Genomic DNA, 19,780 nt, shown 5'->3' on the forward strand with positions numbered 1-19,780 from the left:
AGGCGACCGTAGCGGTCGCGCGGTTCCAGACTCAAGCGCCTAGAACCGCTCGGCCACTCGGGCCGGTGAAAATTAGCAACAGGGAACAGAAACTATCTGAAATGACCTATCTAATGCACGTTACTTGAAGCTGCCTGAAGCGTAACCAATTTTGTACAAGCGCTTCCTTATTACTGGACTTCGAAAATGTTCAGATGTGTGTGAATTGCTAAGGGACCAAACTGCTGAGTTCATTGGACCCTAGACTAACACACTACATAAACTGACTTATGTTAAGAACAACACCACACCCATGCCTGAGGAAGGACTTGAACCTCCGGCGAGAGGGGACATGCAATCCGTGACGTGGGGCCTCATACATCGCTGCCATCCCGCGCGGCGCGTTCTGTGAGACTCCTTCGGTACATAAAGGTAATTACTTGTTTTCGGTACGTCTAGAATAGCTTGACAATCAAAAATCATAAGATTTGTTTCTTAATTAAGTTTACTGTGGTGCGTGTCAAAAAGAAAAAGTCAGCAATCTCTGATCTGTCAGTTTATGCATAACCGTGCGTAACACCACATACGTCACAATGGCTTCGTCCTGTGATTCCTTTAGAAACTTCTAGCTCTTGTACTTTGTGTCTTCAATTGGTATCTTCGACAGAATGAGAACTGTAGTCACGTTCAAGGTGAATAAATGATTTAAAGTACTTACCTCGTCAAAGACTTCGTTTTCGGAGAGAAGGAAATTTCCACGATCATCTATCATTACATCCAGAAAGGTTTTCCTCTTTTTCGGTAAAGCTTTCAATTTTTTCTCCCTTAAAAGCGCAATTCCCTTCTTCACTATGCCGTTTAACACCGTCATCTGTTCTTTTAATGCTTCCCCGTCAGGTGTTAGTGAGATTATCCAGTCAATTTGCAACCATGGCTGGTAAAACCGCTTCTGTTAGAATAAACACGACAAACTTGGAGACAAGTCATTTAAATTAGGAACACTACATATCTATCTTCCACACAATGGGTTTGTTACATGGAGACTTTGGAGAAAACTTTGTAGCAAGGTAAACCTGATTAAACCTAGATATAAAATTCAAAGTTTTCATTTAATTCCTTGCACACTTGTTGATAAGACTCCACAGATTAACCTGATGTTCAATAATTATTTATGCAATTCATTAGACTGAAAATTACCATATTAAGTGAAAAGCGGACATTAAGGTAACACATTAAATTTTTAAGTAAATTATTTTATATGGAATGTTTCTTCAGCGCCACCCTTATGCGAAAAATCTTGTAACACTAAAACAGTGTGAGGTATTTTTGTCAATTCTTCCTTCAGTAATAATGTTATAATCAATGCATGTTTTATTTTCGTTAGGTTAGTGATACAATAGGAAGTTATTGTCAGTCTTGCGTATCGAATCAAGCAACTCTGGTATCTAGTAAGCCTGGAATTTAATTACTGAGTCTACAAAGTCATGTCATCCGGTCTAAGGTGTTGTTTGGCAGCTAAATGCTTTAATTTATGTTGTAAGTAAATGCTTGCTATCAAACTAGTTTTGGTGATCTGTTTAGAGTGTAATCGCCGACATACTAGTAGATTCACTCCATGTATGATAAACCACAACTCATTCAGAAGCATATTTATAATCTGTTGTTATGTACCCTAATGGTTGAGTGTAACGAGAAGCTTTTTTAAGGAATAGATATGGCTTCACTTGGCAAACATAGAGGAGAACTGTGTCAGGTAGAAAGATCACTTAGCTACCCTCACATACGCGAAGATTTACATGGCAGTTTTAGTACAGTCAATCATTTTTCTGACAGCAAACGCAGAAAGGAGAAACTCATCAAGAATAAAATGGAAGAGATTAAAAAGGTATAAAATTGAAAGTTGCGGAAGGTGGAGATATCTTTCTACTTAAGAAATAAACTCGCACAAGATAGCGGAAATATGAATAATAACAGAAACAGATTACAAGTGAAGGAAACCCTTTTCATGGAAGTATGTCTACTTATTTCAGATCTACAAATGAAAACTAATCGGAAGCTTTTGACGTTGTACATCGAGGGCATGGCGTGTTATAACAGTTAAATATCGACCACGAAAAATCTGAAGACGTAACATATTTAGGAATGTTAAATATCAAATTGTTGCACTGTCTACGAAATGATGAGGTACAGCGTTGGACAAAATGAAACCACAGCGAGAAATACATCTTTGAATGTAAATGCAGATGCTAGCCAAGCCTGCATTTGCCGCTGTTTTATTGAGCACGAACGCCACCCGTGCAATTTTCTCGACGTGTTGACTGTTTCAGTCGTGCTCAGACAGTATTCATGTAGTTGTGAGTGGATTATGTCACAACCAAGAGAAGTCGAACGTGGGAACATTATTGGTGGTGGTATGGTGCCCCTAAAAGGTGGAAGAATCGATGATGATTAACGGCTTGAGGGTGCAGAAGGCAATGGAAACCACTTCATTAAATACAGGTAATTTCTATCCACAGAACATGTGGACTGTAACTGAAAAAATGACATCAAGATCTCACCATTGGCAAGGGATTCCGAATTTAGATCCCAGTTCGGCTCTTTTATCGAGGAGTGCCAAATGGGATGTGCCCATGAGGAAAAGATGGAATAACTAACGTCGTGGTAACATTCAACGAGTCGGAGCATGGTATGCTGGAAGTCTGAACGTAACAAGAAAGCTAGAAAATCTGAAAAGTTATATACAAAGGCTCAATCTAGATATAGTGGGGGTAAGTGAAGTGAAATGGAAAGAAGATAAGAATTTCTGGTCAGAGGAATATGGAGTAATCTCAATAGCAGCAGTAAATGGGATAACGGGAGTAGTATTATTTGTGATAGGGTTGTTTCCATCAGAGAATGTGTCTAAGGATACTGAATACGTAATTCAGTATGTGAGGGAGGTGAAAATCTAATAACTACGGAGGACAGGAACATGATTATAAAGGAAGCAACAGAAGCAAACTTATGGGAGAATTTTGGCTTGGCATTTAGAATGAGACCGAAGAATGGCAATACATTTCACCTTGTAATAGTGAACATCTCATTCAGAAATCACAAGAGGAGGAGGAAGGGAAACGGCAGGGAAGTATCGGAAGACCCAGCTGGATTACATCTTAATCAGACAGAGATTCTGACATCAGTTATCGGATTGTAATGCGTACCAAGGTGAAGATGTAGACTCATATTACGATCTATTAACGATAAAGTGTACACTGGAGTCAAAGAGAATATTCCGGCAGAATCAGTGTGGACGGAAGTGGAATACTGTGGAACTGAGAAATGACGAGACACGTTACGATAGCTGGGGATGTGGATAATGTGATAAGGATTACCAAATTAGGGAATTCAGTTGAAAAGAAGAAGATATCTGCAAAAAGGGTAATCACAGATGTTGGACAGCTATAGGCACATCTAAGATAACTATAGAGAAACACTGGGTAATAGAAGAAATACTTCCATTAATCGAAGAAACAAGGTAGTACAAAAACATTCAGGAAAAGGCAGTAATACGACAAAATAAAACCCTTGTTGTTGTTGTTGTGGTCTTCAGTCCTGAGACTGGTTTGATGCAGCTCTCCATGCTAATCTATCCTGTGCAAGCTCCTTCATCTCCCAGTACCTACTGCAACCTACATCCTTCTGAATCTGCTTAGTGTATTCATCTCTTGGTCTCCCTCTACGATTTCTACCCTCTATGCTGCCCTCCAGTGCTAAATTTGTGATCCCTTGGTGCCTCAGGACATGTCCTACCAACCGATCCCTTCTTCTAGTCAAGTTGTGCCACAAACGTCTTTTCTCCCCAATCCTATTCAACACGTCCTCATTAGTTATGTGATCTACCCACCTAATCTTCAACATTCTTCTGTAGCACCGCATTTCGAAAGCTTCTATTCTCTTCTTGTCCAAACTATTTATTGTCCATGTTTCACTTCCATACATGGCTACACTCCATACAAATACTTTCAGAAACGACTTCCTGACACTTAAATCTATACTCGATGTTAACAAATTTCTCTTCTTCAGAAACGCTTTCCTTGCCGTTGCCAGTCTACATTTTATATCCTCTCTACTTCGACCAACATCACTTATTTTGCTCCCCAAATAGCAAAACTCCTTTACTACTTTAAGTGTCTCATTTCCTAATCTAATTCCCTCAGCATCACCCGACTTAATTAGACTACATTCCATTATCCTCGTTTTGCTTTTGTTGATGTTGATCTTATATCCTCCTTTCAAGACACTGTCCATTCCATTCAACCGCTCTTCCAAGTCCATTGCTGTCTCTGACAGAATTACAATGTCATCGGCGAACCTGAAAGTTTTTATTTCTTCTCTCTGGATTTTAATACCTACTCCAAATTTTTCTTTTGTTTCCTTTACTGCTTGCTCAATATACAGATTGAATAACATCGGAGAGAGGCTACAACCCTGTCTTACTCCCTTCCCAACCACTGCTTCCCTTTCATGCCCCTCGACTCTTATAATTGCCATCTGGTTTCTGTACAAATTGTAAATAGCCTTTCGCTCCCTGTATTTTACCCCTGCCACCTTAAGAATTTGAAAGAGAGTATTCCAGTCAACATTGTCAAAAGCTTTCTCTAAGTCTACAAATGCTAGAAACGTAGGTTTGCCTTTCCTTAATCTTTGTTCTAAGATAACGTGTAAGGTCAGTATTGCCTCACGTGTTCCAACATTTCTACGGAATCCAAACTGATCTTCCCCGAGGTCGACTTCTACCAGTTTTTCCATTCGTCTATAAAGAATTCGCGTTAGTTTTTTGCAGCTGTGACTTATTAAACTGATTGTTCGGTAATTTTCACATGTGTCAACACCTGCTTTCTTTGGGAATAAAACTCTTAGGAATGAAATAAATAGGAAGTGCAAGGCAGCCAAGGCGAAATGACTGCAGGAATGAACGTCGGGAGGATTGAATCAGCATATAGAAAAAACTCAAAACAACCTTCGCTGAAATTAAAAGCAAGGATGGAAAAAAAATTGAGTGCAATGGGAAATCCAGTGTTAAACACAGAGGACAGAGGGCTTATGTGGAAAGAGGACACTGAATGCCTCGGTGAAGTATAGTCTGTTGACGCGATAGAAGAATAAATTATAGTCGACATAGAAGACATAAGAGGGCCAGTATTTGAGTCATATTTTAAATGCCTTTGATTGACTTGAGATTAAATAAGGCAGATGGGATTGGAAACATAACACCCGAACTTTTAAAACCATTATGGGATGTGGTACCAAAACGACTACTCAAGTCGGTGTGTGAGATCTATATGACTAGCGACATACCGTCAGACTTAGGGAGAAATAGCACCCACACAATTGCAGCTTAACAGGCATTCATTCTAGCTGTTGAGAAGAATAAGATACAGAAGAATGGAAAACAAAACATAGTATCTATTAGGTGACTATCAGTTTGGCTTTAGACAGGGTAAAGGCAACACAGAATCTGTTCTGACGCTGCGCTTGATAACCGAAGTAATACTGAAAGAGAAAAGTCAAGACCAACTCATAGTATTTGTTGACTGTTAAAAAGGGTTCGACATTTCGAAATGATGCCGTATGTTTGACATTCAGAGAAAAATAGAAGTAAGGTATAGGGAAAGAGGTGTAAGTACAAAAACGAAGAGGTAACAATAAGACTTGAGGAGCAAGAAAAATGAACTCGGAGTGAAATGGTGCAAGACAGGGTTGCAGTCTTTCACTCGTACCGTTCAATCTATAGATTGAAGATGCATTGAGGAAAATAAAAGAAAGACCCGATGATAACAGCTTAGATCTTTCGAAACCAGTAACAGTAATAAATAGAATTACTAGCTATTTTGTCAACTTTGATTCTTCGGGAATAATAAAAAAGAAAAGTTTAAGAGTGTGATTAAAATTCAGCGTAAAAGGATATCAGTGATAAAATACGTTTATGTCATTGCTGTCGTCAGTGAAAGTGAAGACAAATTGTAGTATCTGTTAAATGGTAAACAGTCTAATGAATGAAATGAAATGCCGTGTGGCTAGGGCCTCCCGTCGGGTAGACAGGTCGCCTAGTGCAAGTCTGTTGAGCTGACGCCTCTTCGGCGACTTGCGCGTCAATGGGGATGATATGATGATGATGAAGACAACATCCAGTCCTTGAGCAGAGAAAATCCCCGACCCAGCCGGTAATTGAGCCCGGGCCCCTTTGCAAAGCATTCGGCCGCGCTGACCACTCAGCTAACGAGGCGGACAGTCTAAAGAATACAGAATGTGGATTGAGAGTGAACGGCAACAAACGAAACTAACCAGGTGTAGATTTAATGCGAATAGTGAGAAACTTAATAACAATATTGATGATCACGAAGCAGACCAAGTTAAAAAGATCTACTAACTAGGAAAAGTTTAAAAGATCTACTGACTTGGAAGCAAACGAACTCACAATGGACCAATTAAGGAGGGCATAAATAGCAGATTAGCACAGACAAAGTGGGCATTACTGGCCAGCAGAAGTTAACTAGTATCAAACACAGGCCTTAATTTGAGGAAAAACTTTCTCAGAATATGCGTTTGGATCACGTAATTGTACGGTAGTGATCGTGGATAGTGGGAAAACAGGAACTGCAGACAGTCGAAACGTTTGGGATGCGGTTCTACAGAAGAATGTTGAAAACTAGGAGGATTAATAAGATAAACAGTCAACAATTTGCCTGCAGAACCGGGAAGGAAAGGAAAACATGGAAAATGCTGACAAGAAGAAGGGGCAGGATGATAAGATGTGTGTTGCGTCACCGGGGAACAATTTCCATGGTACTAGAGGGCGCTGCAGAGGGTAAAAGATGTAGGGGAAGACGGAGATTAGAATACTGAAGACGTCGGGTGCAAGTGTCTGACGAAAAATAAGAAGACAACAGCTGCAAAATTCACTGCAGAACACAATGTCGCATTCGTTAAACTGTCAGCACCCATACAACATGAATCGAGCACCTTGGCAGGGAATTCCAAGGCGAGCTGGAATTACAAAGGAGTCATTAGTAGTGCAAATGTACGAAACAGGAAAACGTAGGAGAGAAGACATAAAACATGGACTATGGAGCAATGAAAGAAAGCCGCTTGGTCGGATGAGTGTTATTTCACACAGTTTCTTAGTTAACGTCTCGAAAGCGAAACATGGCAGAGATTAAGTGACTATTTGTGCAGCCATGTCATGATATTCCATGAGTCCCATTGCTATCCTGAAAGGTCGAATTACTGCCTAGGATTTTTGAACGTTTTGGCTGATCAGGCCATCCGTGGTACAACGCTCATTTAGTAATGGTGATGCTGTGTTTGAAGATGGCAAGAGCCCCTGTTCATACAGATTGTATCGTCGAGGTCTGGTCCTGTGAGCACAATAATAAATTATCACATCTGTCATTGACACCACTGCCCACAAACCTCAGTATTATTGAGCCTTTGTGGTCTACCTTGGGGAGAATGGTGGGTGACCGCTGTCCACCTTCATGATAGTTATCCGAACCTGCCACTATTTTGCAGGATGAATGATATAAGGTTCCCTTGAAAACCATGCGAGATCTGCATATATCTATACCGAGTCGACTGGAAGCCACCGCCTTTCCTACGCTCTATTAGGCATGATAATGTGTTTTAGGTGCTTCCATATATTTGTCCACTGCTGTACTAGAAGGAACTTAACAGGAAAGAAATCTGTCTTTCCTTGCCAAAACTGGAAACAGAATGGGGCTGTGTAGACGTGTCTACGACACCTATGTCCCATTGCATGAGACAGTAGTCAGTAATAGATGAAAACTAAGGCGAAAACAGGACCATTGTTTTCTGACATTGCTATGATGTGGTGCTAACGAATTATTCTCGTATGGGGTATACCTTTGCAGGAGCATACTATCAGAACTTCCGGTTACGGGTGGCGGTCAAGACGAAACGTTACGGGAGCCTTCCAAATGGGATGTCATGCTCCACGATACCACCCCAGCAGGTTCTGAACGGGAATAAGTCGCAAATGCTGCTTTTTTAGGTTATCGAATTTTGCCTCACACCTAGTATTCTCCTGACATTGTACCCAGTGGCTTATTCCTCTTTCGTGGCAGATATATGATTTGCAGAATGACGACGGTGTGATTTTCGAAGTGGAACATTTCCTAGGCAGCGAAAATGCAGCCTTATACAACCCAAGGCCTCTGGAAGACGTCCATCGCTGGAAAAGAAACAGTTGAACTGGAGGATGCTTATGTAGAGAAGAACAAACGGCAAGTTTCTTGATTAGTTCGACAGCATTACAAAGATTGATATGAATACTGCTCAGACTTTCTGTCAAATAATAAGTGATGTGTGTAACAAGTTTCACTCAAATTGCTCCGACGTTAAAAAGTTCCTCAAGGATATACACAAACAGACAAACTGTTAATTTATTTACCTGAATTAGTTCGAGGGCGGCGAGGGAAACGGTAACGAATTCAGCTTGTTTTCTTCTATCAGGTTCTAGTTCGTCGACACTGATACCAAAAAGAGAGAGTGCGAGAACATGGAAAGACGTATGGTGAAGCATCTTGCTTATGTCTATTGCAACACCCTTTGCCTCTTCTAGTTGCGAACACAGGAAACGTGCACCTTCATTGAATGCCTCCATGTAGCCGTTCAAAACCTGCAAAATAATTAGACTGCTTTAATTGTAGTACAATAGCAAATGTGTTATTTTCCTCATTATTATTTTTTTGCCAGTTTACTTTCTTGAATCAAATGAATGAAGCACCTGATATCTGAAAAGCTCTTTAAATCTTAGTTTCTACACTAACTTACAAGTATTCGACCATTTTATTGCATTACTTAAGTGTCTGGCTTTCACCCATAGTCTTACTGTTGTTACGGATAGGATGGTTGCCCTTGTTAGCTTTTTCTTTAGTTTATTTCCCACTGGAATCGATCACACACACATACACACACACACACACACACACACACACACACACACACACACACACATGGTATCTACCAGCAGTGCAGCGCAAAGTGTCACACATGTCACAGTGTTCTTTCGTGATTCGAAGAACTCCAAGCTTACCGTACTACTCTGGCCACCAAATTCCTCGGATTTAAATCTGTGGATCAACCTTGCGCGGACTGTTCGCACCATAGATCCTCAACCATGAAACCTAGCGGTGCTAGCCACGGCACTGTAGTCAGCATGGCTCCACATCGGTGTCATTACCTTACAAAACCTCACTGATCTCTTCCTACAGATCTCTCATGTGGCGATTATCCAGGCTTCCATCAGGTGTCACTGGACAATGTATTTGTGCTTATATTCGACGATTAAACTTTCTCATGATACAATCTGAGGCGTGACTACGATTTAAATTGGGGAGCGTTGTTGGGAAAACGAACTTCATTGTACCTCGTGTAGTAATACAGTGGCTAGATAATCTAGATTTCATTTCGTCCTCCAGTGCTAATGGCACGATGCCTGACTACATATATCTGTGTAGGTCTAATGCTGAGAAAATTTCTGTATTAAATCAGAGGATTAATTTTTGAAATGAAAGAATAATTAGTGTTAATTTACTTTTAAGTCTCTTTCTTGTTGGTACTGGTTTCCGTGCTATTCAACACACTACATTCCACTCTGAGATAAGTACCTACACAAAATGTTCACATTACGCACATCACTGATTCTCGAGACCAGTTGATTTTGGCAGTCAGACTATTATCTTTATTGTGTAAAACAATAGAGTCTTCAAATGGCCGTCATGAAAATTTGTTCATGATATATTACCAGGTCAGTATCGATAATCAAAGAGGAATGATAAGTCACGCTCCATTCTATTGTCTCTTAAAAATAACATTTCAAAGTTTCTGCCGCGGTGAGAAATCTATACAGCAAGCAAAAGTTAACACTGTCTCATGCAGTTTGCTATGAAATTGTGCATTTCCATAAGATGTCCAGCGGAATCCAGGTTTCAGAATTAAATATCTCGGAAACTGAGATCGGTAAACGTGTTAAACAAACAATATTTTTTTGCGAATGCTGTAAGAACTTTATATAGAAGCTATACAGAAGTTCATAAATAGTTCGAGAATTTGCTAACAGATAGCGCTGTAATGCCAATAGATAGAGCCTGTAAATAGTGTGGCGCAGCTCAGAGCGATCAGTTCCACCGATCAATCGTGAAAGGAGTCTGTCGTGCCTGAGCAATGCCGCAGTTTAGTACACCGTCCTACTAGAGTCTAACAAATGAATCACGAAACTCGCAGAGATTTTCTGCAGTTTGCTACTATAGCGCTGCCAAGTGGCCGGCCAGCATGAACGTAACATACTGTGAAACGATTGTGTGTGTGTGTGTGTGTGTGTGTGTGTGTGTGCGTGTGTTTGTGTGTGTGTGTGTGGAAGGGAGAAGCACATAAAACTACGGTCGTAATTTGGCTCTTATTGTGGTGCTGTAAACTGTTGTACCAATCAAAAATGTAACCCGGAAATATCTCTTTCTTCGATTTCCAAAGGAGGCTAAGAGATAGGTGAATAATGTTTCGAATAGGAATTGCTCATTTTAGGGATCCTATCTATACTCTCGGGAATGTGGAAAAATATTTAACATTTAGATTCACTTGTAGTGTCTTTAGAACTTTGGCTCTTAATGGGAACAGCAAAATCTTAACCACCAATTCATGGTGTTAGTATTGAAGTGTCTGGATGTTCCTCTGTTACATATTAGCAATCGACAATTTTTTCAGTTGGACCTACTTAGTTTCCTACTTAAACTATAATATTTTACTGATAGAGTCTTCTGGTCCAACGCACACTAGGTATGGCTTTTTTCATAAAATAAAATCTTATTTTCACTCCCTAGGAGCAAGAATTAGCTTACAAATACGAGAAGAGCCGATCTTATGAAGAAGGATACTCAGTAGTTCAACATATGCACATAAATAAGAAGGAACTCCAACAGGTGGACATTATGATACCTTGGAAGCAGAAAAGATAAATATGATGGGTTCGCATAAGGTATATAAGCAAGGACAAGGTGAATAGGGCGTTTATAAGAAGAAGTAGCACCTAATTTCCAATAATGTAAATATCATTTCTAGTTTTGAATGTATTAAAATCCGCTAAAAAGCTCGCGAAACGAACTACAATCGGCGCGAAGCATCAGAAAGTACTCGCCAGCCACCCGAATATAACCATAATCAATTCTTTTTGAAACCGGCCAGAGTGGCCGAGCGGTTCTAGGCGCTTCAATCTGGAACCACGCGACTGCTACGTCGCAAGTTCGAATCCTGCCTCTGGCGTGAATGTGTGTGATGTCCTTAGCTTAGTTAGGTTTAAGTAGTTGTAAGTTCTAGGGGATTGATGACCTCAGATGTTGAGTCACATAGTGCTCAGAGTCATCTGAAGCATTTGGATTTTTTTTTAATTTAAACGCATCTGGTTACAAATCGTGTCTCGTCCTATACAATTTTCGACTATAATATTAAGACTTTTTTAGACTGAACTGTATGTATGAGGGTCGTTCAGTAAGTAGTGCCCCACATATTTTTCTCAGAACATATTTATTGTTAAGAGTCAGAATTTGGTGATAATGTACATCAACATGTCTTGTACATCAACATGTCTTGTACATGACCTGTTTTTCTATGGCCGTACGCCAACGTTGTGGAAGAGCATGTATTCCCTGCTAGTAAAGGCTCGTGTCCTGTAGGCGTAGCCATGATTTCACTGCATGACTGACACTTTCGTCATCTTCAAAGTGTGTTCCCCATAGAAAATCTTTAATCTCCAACAATTAAGATGAAATGTCCTTTATTTGAATCTTGTGGTCTGCTGTGAGTATTCGTGGAACGCATCGTGAGCATCTCTTTGAATACTCGAGAGTCTCTGTCATTGCAGACGCACCTCCAATGCTGACCGACAGCTACAGACCCAATTGTCGAGTTGTGATGCTCCGGTTGGCACGAATAACGGCATCCGCACGATTCAGCATGTCTGAATCAGAGGCTTTGACAGGAAATCCCGAGCGTGGCCGATCATTGAGTTCTGTGTCTGTATTTCCTGAGGCTGTAACTATTTTTACCCATCGCCCAACTGTACAGCATCGCCATACACCGCACAATAACGTTTATGGATGTTCACCACGGTTTCTTCTTCTGCGCACAAGAATTCAATTACTTCCTGTAACGTGAGTCGTATGCAGAGGCCATTTTGACGCTGTACTATGATTCTGCCATCTGCCAGAGCGGTTCGAAACTTAACCAGCGCACAGAAAAAACATCAAATGTGAATCACCAATAAGGAAGTTTGTTTATGTATATTAATGGCTTTTCAAAATATGTGGGGCATTGTTTATTGAACGATACTCATATTACACTGCACTGCCATATTATTATTATAGATTGATATTAAGACGAGGTAAGACATACTTTAATCACATTTTCTTGTTTATTTTGGGAAATTCACCACCACGATTGGTGACTAGGAAATATGAAGTAGTAGCATTAAAAACAGCAAGTTTTCCGGTTGTATCATATCATTCTTGTGTTATTATAGGCTAGCTGCTTGGAGCGCTAGAATCTTTCAACTGTCAAATGGTTGCACCTTTTACCTACAGATTTTCGCGACTGTTTGTGTCAGACTGTGGCCCTACGCCAACCATTCTTCGCAAGCTATTCGCCAAATTCTAACGAACAAGCAGCGTGGCTGGTCACGTAGATGGGATATTGACCGCAGGCAAACTGTAGTTACTCCTGAAAATGACGTCAATATTTCCGGAATTGTTTAGCAAAATCCAAGGAAATCCGCCCAATAAATTACAGCAGAGATTGATTTGAAGCGTTCTAGCAAGCAAAAAATGTAGCGACAGGGCCTCCACCTGTTTCCGTTCCAAATCGAAAGTCCCCAGGCCATATCCGTACGAGCCGTGTGACAGAGAACTGACTTTGCGAACTGGATTCTCAAGATGACTGATAAACAAAGATTTGAGGTAAGTGGCATCTTGTTTACGTATCAAGCACACTTACACCAGAATGACGTCGTGAATAAACAAAACTGGCGATTTTGTGATTCTGAAAAACTCTATTTGGGTCAAGTGAAATCATTGTATTCACCCAAAGATAATGTTTGGGCAGTGATATGCAGCAGAGCCATTATAGACCTTTTTTAAGGCGAAAAAAATCACTAATTAATGTTACGTTGCAATTGAGGGATCGATCAGGTACCGCGTACTTCATGCAAGATGGGGCCAGACTACGTCGCCTCGATCAGGGGTTTTACTTTCATTATGAAAAGTTCGGGAACAGACTCATTTTGTTGGATTGTTGCAAATTCACTGGCGTTGGAATGGATTGGCTTCCATATTCTCCCGGTATGGCTCCCCATGACTACTTTTCGTAGGACACATTGAACGGCATTGTCTATCGAAGCCATCATATGAAGCTGGACGAACTTGAATCGGTTATCTGTGCGACATCTGAATCCATTTCCTTTGAGACACTACTCATGTGACGGCAAATATCATTATTCATTTGTGCCACCTCCGTGCCATTAGTGGCGGGTACTTGGAAACGACTGTGATTTGATTGCAAAGACTGCTTGCAGAAGACGAATTTAATTATGCACGCTGATAAGGTACATGCATGACAGGGTACAGCGACTTCTGTTAGAAGATTTTCGAATTGCTTCGAAATTTCCTCATAAAGTTCTTACAGCTTCTACAATAAACATACCTTTTGTTGCATTCGCCTGTCGATCATAGTTTTGTAGATATTTAATTGTGAAATGAGGGACTGCTTTGCTGCACAAACTGATTGTGTCTATACCAATGTGCATTGAGATATATGAATCTAGACGAGCTCATACAGCAGTTCTTCAGAGGAATTTATGTACTCTGTGATGAGCAAATTACTGCGGTTCCCCTGTATCCCAGACAACAAAGACCAAAAACTGTTCTACACTGCTATAGAAAAAATTGATTCCTGGTCAACTTCTAACGCAATTCCAGCTTTCTTCCAAGATAGTCGACTTTCTTTAGCATGAGCTCTGCTCGCTTTTCAGTTTACAGACAGACTGTCTTGTCAGCATTTACTGTCCTTTCCTCTTCTGTAAGTAGAAAAAATAACTTCACTGAGTTGGTGTTCATGTAGCCAAGATATTTATAGTTTACTGTGTCCCTGTTTGCAGTTGTTGAGTGAGCTTTTATGTGAAGTATGTCTCTGTATACAATCGCTGAGAAGTGCTTAATTTGCAAGTGTGATGTTGTCAGTGACAGATGTATGTTGGTGGGAAAGGGACTGGATGGGAAAATGTCGTATTTTGCAACTGACTATCGCTAGCAGCTTTTTGTAAGGACATGTAGTCACTTGATGGTGAATTAATGAGTGACCAAAAAGTTACCGCACTTCCCTCACCATTAATTGCGTTACTGGTAGACTGCAAAAATCTCTCCCAGGCAGTAATTTCTGGTGCTTGAAGGTTAACTGCACTGAGTGGAGCCACTTATCACACATCCTCAGCATACCTTGCGAGGCGACTGTCAACGCACTTGACAGAATAGGACTGACCATGTTTAAAGCTACATAGATCAGTTATCTGCTGTAATGCATTGCTTGACGTATGTTGAAATATCTGAAATTCTGTAACACATAGGTGTCCCAATTCTGTTACAAGGGAGCCAGTTTAGCCCTAGTAATTGCAACATATTTTTGATAGCGTGCTTTAACAACGGAATATACTTTACTCGCAGCAAAGAAAAGATTTAGAAAAACTAAATTCTTTAATTGTTGTTGATTAATTACTAAAAACGTACTTTTTAAAGGCCCAGAATATGAAAATATCGTTTAACACACTTATAGCAACATTTACACATTTTCCGTAACTTGTACAACAGGGAGGGATCCTTTATGCCCTCCCTTAAAAATTTTTAAAATACAAATTTCGTTAGTTGTTGTTGACTTTTACTCACAACACGCTGTTTAAAGAGATATTGAAGTGTCAGTAAGGTCCTGAACCTGAAAATATTGAATACGGTATTCATTGGAGAAAGTGGCATCTACTACCGAGAGCAAAATTTTAGGTTAAGTTTAACTAAAAAATTTAAAAATTTATGGAATCAGGTAGAAGAATTCATTAGCAATAATAAATACTTAAAAAAACTTTAAAACGTAAAACAACTGTCTACATTACAATATTTTCAAAAGGAGAGCACAAACTACACCCTCCCCCTCCTCCTCTGGTTTGCGAGATTTAAACATCTGGACCTCTTCAGACAGTGGGAGAGCAAGGCTAGGGTGACGGATTTGATGCATTCATGCAGAGGGAAGTATTTCAGCCGCTGATAGTGAAGAGAAGGAAACTCATATTGTCGAACGCGTATTGTCAAAATGTTAGACTTGGGGCAGACTCTTCAGCGTAGTAGAGAGTTGACAGCCACAACTGTTGAACTTTTTACATGACCGCTCATTTAACGACTGCAAATAAACATTCACTTAACAATCTGAAAATAGCACCTGTAACAGAATCACAATTAATTTATTTTATCTGTTTACATGAGAGAAGTAGACAGGAAACGCTGGGATGATACAGTGTGCCTGTAAACCGCAAAACGAGCAGCACTACTGGTATGGAAAGTAGCATTTCCTGGAACAGCATCACACCTGCTGTGTAGGATGACTAAGAATCACTTTTGCTTTAGCATCGTAGAACTGTGTCCTGAGATTTGCGTAAATTCTGTATACAGGAATTTCTTACTTAAGCATTATTAGTAATTCATATCTGTATTTCATGTGGTGTTACCCAGTGAGGTTGCGGAGTGGTTAGCACATTAGACTCGCATTCGGGAGGACGACGCTTCGAACCCGTGTGCGGCCATCCTGCTATAGGTTTTTCGTGATTTCCCTAAATCGCTTCAGGCAAATGACGGGATGGCTCCTAACCAACCAACCATGTAATGTTACCGTACCCTGCAGAAAATAAACATCCTTGAACATGTCCGCAGACCGCATTGTTAGTGATTCATACGGTGAAATGCGGAATGGTTGCTACAACTTCGTGAAATACTCTTTAATTTCGTCTTGGGGTGTAATGCCTTGGAGAGCATGGGGAGCTGCATGCTTCGTCCTCATTTTGCAGACCTGTGCTTGTTACATTAAGGAGACGAGGCTGATTGTTCTATAATTTTGAACGCCTTGCCTGCCTTCCCTTTTTTGATTAAGAATTATTATCCTACACCATTGCTCGAGTTCAGGGGAATCGACTTCCCTCCCAGATGCCCAGTGAATACATTTGAAACTTTAATTTACGTTACATTGCCTCCATTAGTAGCCATGTCTACTGAAGCACGAACATTTCCAAGTACGCCAGACTTCAAATGACTTTACACATACCATCTGCCGCTTTATCGCAACATCTGGGATGCCAATACTTTCGCAATTCACCGTCAACTTTCTGTACCAAACAAATCTGCGAACACTTGCCCAATTTTTCCTTATTGGTAGTTATAGCTCCATCTGCCTTTTTAACAGATGAAATCTAGTGTTAATTGTTCATTTTCTCCTCACAATCGAATTAGCTGGATACCCAGTGTTGCCTGCGTTTGTATTCCAATGCTATTAGTCCTGTACCTTCTGTCCACCTCCTAATCCCCCTCCCGGTCCGTTTCCTCCTCGTCACTCTCTCTAAAAATGGTTCAAATGGCTCTGAGCACTATGGGACTCAACATCTTAGGTCATAAGTCCCCTAGAACTTAGAACTACTTAAACCTAACTAACCTAAGGACATCACACACACCCATGCCCGAGGCAGGATTCGAACCTGCGACCGTAGCAGTCCCGCGGTTCCGGACTGCAGCGCCAGAACCGCACGGCCACCACGGCCGGCGTCACTCTCTCTGTCCATCTCCTCCTCCCCTCGCTCTCTGTCCATATCATCCTCTTCCATTCCTGTGTCCCTCTTGACCTCTCTGTCTCTGTATACATCTCCTCATTCGCTTATCATGATCTATTTCCTTTGGACGCTGTCTGCGAAATATATTTTGAGTAGTGTTAGTAGAAAAGACGTAATAAATTAAAATGTCATGCGTGATCTACATCTACATCTACAACTACATCCATACTCCGTAAGCCACCTGACGGTGTGTGGAGGAGGGTACCTTGAGTACCTCTATCGGTTCTCCCTTCTATTCCAGTCTCGTATTGTTCCTAGAAAGAAAGATTGTCGGTATGCCTCTGTGTGGGCTCTAATCTCTCTGATTTTATCCTTATACTGCTTGACTCCTCGGTGAGGGTATGTTCTCGAAACATCAACAAAAGCCGGTACCAAGTTACTGAGCGTCTCTCTTGCAGAGTCTTCCACTGGAGTTTATCGAACATCTCCGTAATGCTTTCGCGATTACTAAATGATCCTGTAACGAAGCGCGCTGATCTCCGTTGGATCTTCTCTATCTCTTCTGTGAACCCTATCTGGTACGCATCCCACACTGCTGAGTAGTATTCAAGCAGTGGGCGAACAAGCGTGCTGTAACCTACTTTCTTTGTTTTCGGATTGCATTTCCTTAGTATTCTTCCAATGAATCTCAGTCTGGCATCTGCTTTACCGACGATCAGCTTTATATGATGCCTACTCCCAGATAATTTATGGAATTAACTGCTTCTAGTTGCTGACCTGCTATATTGTAGCTGAATGATAAGGGCTCTTTCTTTCTATGTATTCGCAGCACATTACACTTGTCTACGTTGAGATTCAATTGCCATTCCCTGCACCATGCGCCAATTCGCTGCAGATCCTCCTGCATTTCAGTAAAATTTTCCATTGTTACCACCTCTCGATTTACCACAGCATCATCCGCAAAAAGCCTCAGTGAACTCCCGATGTCATCCACAAGGTCATTTATATATATTGTGAATAGCAACGGTCCTACGACACTTCCCTGCGGCACAGCCGAAATCACTTTTACGTCGGAAGACTTCCCTCCATTGAGAATGACATGCTGCGTTCTGTTATCTAGGAACTCGTCAATCCAATCACACAATTGTCTTATAGTCCATATGCTCTTACTTTCTTCATTAAACGACTGTGGGGAACTGTATCGAACGCCTTGCGGAAGTCAAGAAACACGGCATCTACCTGGGAACCCGTGTCTATGGCCCTCTGAGTCTCGTGGACGAATAGCGCGAGCTGGGTTTCACACGATCGTCTTTTTCGAAACCCATGCTGATTCCTACAGAGTAGATTTCTAGTCTCTAGAAAAGTCATTGTACTCGAACATAATACGTGTTCCAAAATTCTGCAACTGATCGACGTTAGAGGTATAGGTCTGTAGTTCTGCACATCTGTTCGATGTCCTTTCTTGAAAACGGGAATGAGCTGTGCCCTTTACCAATCATTTGGAACGCTACGCTCTTCTACAGACCTACGGTACACCGCTGCAAGAAGGGGGGGCAAGTTCCTTCGCGTACTCTGTGTAAAATCGAACTGGTATTCCATCAGGTCCAGTGGCCTTTCCTCTTTCAAGCGATTTTAATTATTTTTTATCCCTCTGTCATCTATTTCGATATCTACGATTTTGTCATCTGTGGGACAATCTAGAGAAGAAACTACAGTGCTGTCTTTCTCTTGAAAAAGCTTTGGGAAAAGAAATTTAGTATTTCTGCCTTTAGTCTGTCATCCTCTGTTTCAGTACCATTTTGGTCACAGTGTGTCTGGACATTTTTTTTTTTTGATCCACCTACCGCTTTGACATAAGATCAAAATTTCTTAGGATTTTCTGCCAAATCAGTCCATAGAACTTTACTTTCGAAATCACTGAACGCCTCTCTCATAGCCCTTCTCACACTACATTTCGCTTCGTGTAATTTTTGTTTGTCTGCAAGTGTTTGGCTATGTTTATGTTTGCTGTGAAGTTCCCTTTACTTCCGCAGCAGTTTTCTAACTCGGTTGTTGTACCACGGCGGCTCTTTTCCATCTCTTACGTTCTTGCTTGGCACATACTCATCTAATGGATATTGTACGATGTTTTTTAACTTTGTCCACTGATCCTCAACACTATCTGTACTTGAGATAAAACTTTTGTGTTGAGCAGTCAAGTACTGTGAAATCAGCTTTTTGTCACATTTGCTAAACAGAAAAATCTTCCCACATTTTTTTAATATTTCTATTTACAAATAATAGATTTCGGCTATCAGTCGTCCTTTGGAATTTTTATTGGCAGATCTAGATTTCAGTTAGAAACTAGCCATTCTCAGTGCACAATCTTTTTTTTTTTTTTTTTTGTCAATGCATGTAATGCCTGTTGGTCTGGCTTTGTACACAGGTCATTGAATACTGTGCCGAAAACCAAACATCACGTTAAAATAGTGGGTAAGACAAGTTCGTAAGCTCAAAGGGGATATCAAATGATACTACAAGTGAACTCCAGCCCCCGCCCCCTTGGGTGGGACGAGGGCCCAACTTTCAAATCTTAAATGGAAGCACTAATTTTTTTTGCAAATTCAGATTCTCCACAAAAAATAATCAAGTTTTGTCTGAAACATTTGTTTTAAACTATTGACAGATTGTACTGAAATCGAGAAAAAAGTAAAATGGGGGAAGAACATTCATTTATTTAGAACTATCCGAGAGAGACGCATCAGATCGATAAAAAATGTGCATCAATTCTTTCGTTACGCCAAATTAAGCTATTTTTGTACAAAATGTACTGTATCCTACTTTTAACGTTACCTACGAACGACGACATGGATGTTCAAATTTTTGAAATGGCTCTGAACACTATGGGACTTAACCTCTGAG

General features: G+C 40.6%; 1 protein-coding gene across 4 annotated transcripts in view; it reads right to left on the reverse strand.

The window, feature by feature from the left end:
* LOC124789524 (cytochrome P450 4d2-like) overlaps positions 1-19,780 on the reverse strand; it is a 168,232-nt gene that overhangs the window by 50,216 nt on the left and 98,236 nt on the right. For 3 of the 4 annotated variants that reach the window (XM_047256916.1, XM_047256913.1, XM_047256914.1), the window contains exons 4-5: positions 8,429-8,656; positions 698-928 (exon numbers count right to left, since the gene is read on the reverse strand). In XM_047256916.1, coding sequence (XP_047112872.1) covers positions 698-928; positions 8,429-8,656 — 459 coding nt within the window. The remainder of the gene's footprint in view (positions 1-697; positions 929-8,428; positions 8,657-19,780) is intronic. The other variant, XM_047256917.1, reaches the window with a different exon arrangement.

The sequence above is a fragment of the Schistocerca piceifrons genome, chromosome 3, assembly GCF_021461385.2.
Source record: "Schistocerca piceifrons isolate TAMUIC-IGC-003096 chromosome 3, iqSchPice1.1, whole genome shotgun sequence".
NCBI lineage: Eukaryota > Metazoa > Arthropoda > Insecta > Orthoptera > Acrididae > Schistocerca > Schistocerca piceifrons.